The sequence below is a fragment of the Labrus bergylta genome, chromosome 6 (assembly GCF_963930695.1).
Source record: "Labrus bergylta chromosome 6, fLabBer1.1, whole genome shotgun sequence".
Taxonomy (NCBI): domain Eukaryota; kingdom Metazoa; phylum Chordata; class Actinopteri; order Labriformes; family Labridae; genus Labrus; species Labrus bergylta.
In genome coordinates, this window is record NC_089200.1 from 24,166,961 (window position 1) to 24,172,150 (window position 5,190).

The 5,190-nt window shown below is 36.2% G+C and overlaps 1 protein-coding gene across 1 annotated transcript; it reads right to left on the bottom strand.

Moving 5' to 3' along the window:
* Positions 1 to 275: 275 nt before the first annotated feature.
* Positions 276 to 3,869, bottom strand: LOC109993408 (trypsin-2). The gene is made up of 6 exons (XM_020646364.3): positions 3,743 to 3,869; positions 1,946 to 2,132; positions 1,612 to 1,803; positions 1,437 to 1,495; positions 921 to 1,063; positions 276 to 794 (listed from the first exon to the last, which is right to left on the bottom strand). The coding sequence occupies exons 1-6, from the start codon at positions 3,780 to 3,782 to the stop codon at positions 588 to 590; spliced, it is 828 nt and encodes a 275-aa protein (XP_020502020.1). The 5' UTR covers positions 3,783 to 3,869; the 3' UTR covers positions 276 to 587.
* Between the last annotated feature and the right edge of the window lie 1,321 nt (positions 3,870 to 5,190).

The window sequence follows — 5,190 nt, forward strand, 5'->3', positions numbered from 1 at the left end:
AGCTCAAGGTTTCTGCCTGTTTAAATACAGATTTTCTTACCATTGTTACCAAATGTTGGCATAGTGCTAAATCATGGTGGACTCACTCACTCAAAATTCAGCTGTTCGCGTTCACAGATGCAGCTCCTCCTGGAAATATCAGGAGTTTTCTGCTCGTGTGAAAGTCCAATTATTGTAAGCCAGAAACATGTGAAAATGAACGATAATTCTGCTGGATGAATACATTTTTTAAATTATTTTTAAAAGAAAGTCTCCAAAAAGAACACAACAACAGCCTGAGTCATATTCATTTTAATTCTGTTTATGTAGCGTCTCATTTTATCTTATTGCATCATTAATCATGATCATGTTTACATGTTTGTAGATTTCACAGACAAACTGACAAATAAAAAGCAAAATACATTTCATGAGTATATTGGAAAATGCTATTTTTTTAACGTGTTATTTTCTGCACTCTAACAGTTAAATCAAATCACTTCAGTAATGCTTTAGCAGTAATGCCAATACATTTTTTTAATTTTTTTAATTATTAGTAATGCTTCAGCATTACTGCTGTTTCTCTTTTTAAATGGGCTTCACATGGACAACTAAGGATTAAGACATTTCCCCCCTATCTTGGACAAAGCTATGTTACTAACTTTGTTCCAAAAATCAAGACCCACTTTCTCTTTGATCCATGGCATGTATTCACAGACGTCCATGAATCCAGCATTTCCAGTGCAGGCATTTAAACCACTGAAAGAATGGACCCCGTAAATCCTGCATTTGTGCACGACTCCTCCACCAGAGTCACCCTGTGAGACAGATATAGTTAGTTACAGAATTTAACATATAATATTGAAAAACATCAACCGTATTTAAATGGTTGATCCTGTGTTGACTGTAGGAAATGTGTAAAATAAGAAGCCATTCAGACTCACTGGAGCAGTATCCACAGTTTTAGTTTGGCCATTGAACAAATACCGAGCGTAGGTGTCATTGCTTCCCTGCAGACCTTTTTGATATTTCTGACAGTTGACGACTGGGAAGTCAGCACATTGGAGTTCTTTTGGTTTATCCTTTCCTAGACGAGGGTGGGAAGAAAGTATTAACTACAGAGACAAAAACATGTTTAAATTGTTAAGAAAAGGAATCATCACAAAAACAAAACACTTTTTTATAACTTTTACATCCTTCATTTGATTAATCCAAACTCGTTCAATTTCTATTCAGCGTCAAACTTTCTTTTAACTCAAGTTTTTTTCTTCTTTACCAAAGATGATCCCAAACTAACCTGAGCATGAATTAGCTGGGTTTACAAAGAGTGGAAAAATTCTGTTTCACAAATTAATTTAATCTTATTGTTGAACTAAAATATGTAGAGGTCTTTAAACTAAATTGTGCAGTCATTTATGAATAAATAATTGATCATAAGAGTTAAATAACATGTATTTAACCTTTTGTCCCATTGGGAAACACAGTTGTGGCTCCATAACCGGCAACCCGAACTGTTTTTCTGAAATGTGATGACAATGAAATAAATGAAAAAAGTGATTTTACATTTTATTTGGTTTGTCATTGTCGCTTCAAGTTTCTCCAGATTTAAAGTGAAGAAGAAAGATCACAACTCACAGTTTATGACGATTTTCACATTTCTTCTTGTTAGGAAGAGCTACATATGGAATCTTAGTGGGTTTTGATAACTTCAGCAGCATGATGTCATGGTCCCCATTTCTGTCATTGTAGATATGGTGTTCTGTGATTGTCACTCCTTCTGGTGGAACTGGTGGACCTGGATGCACTCCTAAAAATGCAGTCATCTGCCTAAAAAAAGAAAAAGGAACATGACAGTATTACTGTAGATATATTGTAATAACAGAGGTCTTTCAGCTCAATTTGTTTTGACAAATGTATGGTAACTTTACTATGTTATGGTAATTTTAAAACCAAACCATCACTTTCTTACCCCCCATCCTTCCAGCAGTGAGCTGCAGTCAGAACATAGCTCTCACTGATCAGGGAGCCACCACAGAGGAAGTTATGGGTCCCATCAGACGCTATTAACTTGACATGGTACCTGCGCTCTTCTTTTCCACATGGACTACCATTAATAATTCTCTTCTGCAGATCCACAGCTGCGCTCACTGTGACACCTGAAAGAGAAAGTCCTCCACCAGGTGACTGGGAGTTGGAACAGTTTTTGGACAGAACACATTTTTCACTCTAGGAAGTTGTTAATATACTTTGTGTTGTATAATCCTTTGGAAACCCAGTATGACAGCTATTTATTTTCTCCATTTTTCATTATTTTACTTAAATGTAAAAATGTTCATTACTACGTCAATCAATCAATCAAGCTTTATTTATATAGCACCTTACATACAAATCAAATGTAATTCAAAGTGCTTTACAGCGACTGAAAAACAAGAACATAAAATAGTGACAAAACAAGGTAGAAATAAAAATTGATTTAGAAGTAGAGACTAGACTAATGCACACCAATAGGAAATACAAATAAATATAATTATATATAAAAGCCAGACTGTACAGGTGTGTCTTTAGTTTACGTTTAAAAGTATCAATATTTCCAGCTCCTTTCAGATCCTCCGGCAGACTGTTCCAGCGCCTTGGAGCGTAGTGGCTGAAAGCAGCGTCACCAAATGTTTTGGTCTTACTATGTGGAACAACTAAAAGAGAAGAGCCGCAGGATCTGAGAGGCCGTCCTGGTTGATAAATTAGAAGCATCTCTGAGATGTAATCTGGTGAAAGGCCATGTAGTGCCTTACAGAGAATTAAAATAATTTTAAAATCAATACAAAAACTTACAGGCAGCCAGTGTAAAGATTTTATTTGTGTAATGTGTGCTCTCCTTCTGGTCTTCGTTAGCACTTGTGCTGATGCGTTTTGAATTAACTGCAGCTAATTTATTGTATTCTTATATATATATATATATATATATATATATATATATATATATATATACATATATCTGTATTATATGTAGTCTAGCCTGATTAACTAACACATTTTAATTACACGTTGAAAATTCTCTTCGTATTTCAAAACTGTTTTTGTTAAGCTTTTATTTTGAATGTTTGTATTGTCTTAAGATGAGGGTACTTAACTTCCTGATTGAATACACACATGCTTTTATTTTGAAATAAAAAAGCAACATTGGGTAGATTGAAGGTATGACATTAACTTAACTACAGAAACAGGAAGTGGTTAGGGATCAAACTAAATGAAAATAGCTAAAGGGACAGTAACAAAGGTAAATGTTTGGTGTCATAAGGTGGATAGTATAGAGTACTTTGGAATCATCAGCTGAGCTTTCTACATGCGATGCAATGTTATTTAAAAAAAAGAAATGCTTTAATTTTACACCCTAATTGATTGATGATTAAAATGTTAATGCTGACAGCTGTAGTTGATAATGAATGGATTCTCTATGCATACATCATGTAGCTGGACCTGTTGTACCAGACCGACAAAAGTTTAATTTTGAAAGTTTTACTGCAAGTTTAATAGAACAGGAAAGTCTACAAGGTTACAAAAATATGATAAATGTTGCATAATTGATTTGTTTGAGTTTTTTGTCCTTTTGAGTAAAAAAAAACAAATCTTACAACCTCCTTACTATATGAGCCTCTGAGCCTGTTAAACTTCTTCCCTTGGGTTTCTGTACGATTCAGTTAATTCTACCTCAAAGGATGAAACTTAAAGAGTAAGCAGCAGACATGTAAAGATAGAATTGACTACTCACCTGCACACAGCAAAAGGAGGAGACACTTCATATCACCCATCTCTGCGTGACTGTTCTCCTGGTGTAACAGTGATGCATTTTAAACATTTTCATGCTGTGCTGTTGGACATCCATCCACCAATCAACACCACAGTGGTTTATCAGTACAACCCCATTGGCTAGAAGCTCTGCACCTGTGCAAATCCTCAAGCCTTCCTCCCCTTACCTTTTTTTTTTTAAAATATTTATTTTTGGGCTTTTATTGATAGATAGGACAGTGGATAGAGTCTGAAATCAGGGAGAGAGAGAGTGGGGAGTGACATGCGGGAGGGAGGCCACAGGTGGGTGGCGAACCCAGGCTGCCCGCTTGAGATGACGGCCTCCATGCATGGGGTGCGCGCACTAACCACTGCGCCACCAGTGCCACCTCCTCCCCTTCCTCCCCTTCCTCCCCTTATCTTAACATGAACATCTACTGTTCATGTGTGTTTCAGAAGGGCCCTGTCACCAAAAATAAAAGGTTTTAATGTTCCTGCTGTTGGAGACTTTTGGATTGCAAGTACCTACATACCTTATACTTTAGGTTAAACTAACTATTTTTAATCACTAATAAACTCAGTATTACAACTTGACCTTCATTGTATGAATAGATATCTTTTATCTACTGTGAACAAATAAGATTCAAGTTTACTGTGAAATGCTGTGAAATTGTGGTGGAAGAGGTTGGCCTGACTTAGACTGCCATCTCTCTTCTTTCTTCAAAACGTTTTCACTGATACCTTTCCACTGAAGATGAAACAAAAGAGTTTGAGTCCATGTTGTTGACTTAGTAAAACATGCGCTCTAACAGTTGGACTTACAGTTGTCTGGTCAAGACAGATAAGCTCAAGTGATGCAATAAAAGTCTGTAAATTCACACAGCCAGAGTGTTTATCAGCCGCTTGGTGTTATGGTACATCACATTTTAATACATATAACTGAAGCACTCTACAGCTGGCCTTGTCTGAGCATTCAGTGTATCCAAATGAGTCTTTGAATTCTCACTGTCAGTGTGATTATACACAGGGATCTCTTTGTTCACTGACCTTTTATTATCAGTGAGTAGAATATTCTACTCACTAATATAACCACATCACGTGTGTTGTTTTGCATAACTTAAAGTGTATTCAAGTACAATGCTTGAGTATACGTTTGACTTCCTATTTCACATTACTTTAAAATCTACTCCACTACACTATTAAATAACAAAGAGTAATGTCTTTTACCTGCTTTTTGTGAAGTGAACGTTTTGCTCAAATATAACTTGTAACAGAGACACTCACCGTCCTCATAGCATGCATGGTGTCTGTTGATGTTGTTAAAACATTCTGACTTTTCAAACTGAAAACACGTGAAGACACTGACGTCGGATGAATGACTTCCCAACTCGGAAACTGTGACCAACCGAGGAGCACTTGAATGCAGCATGT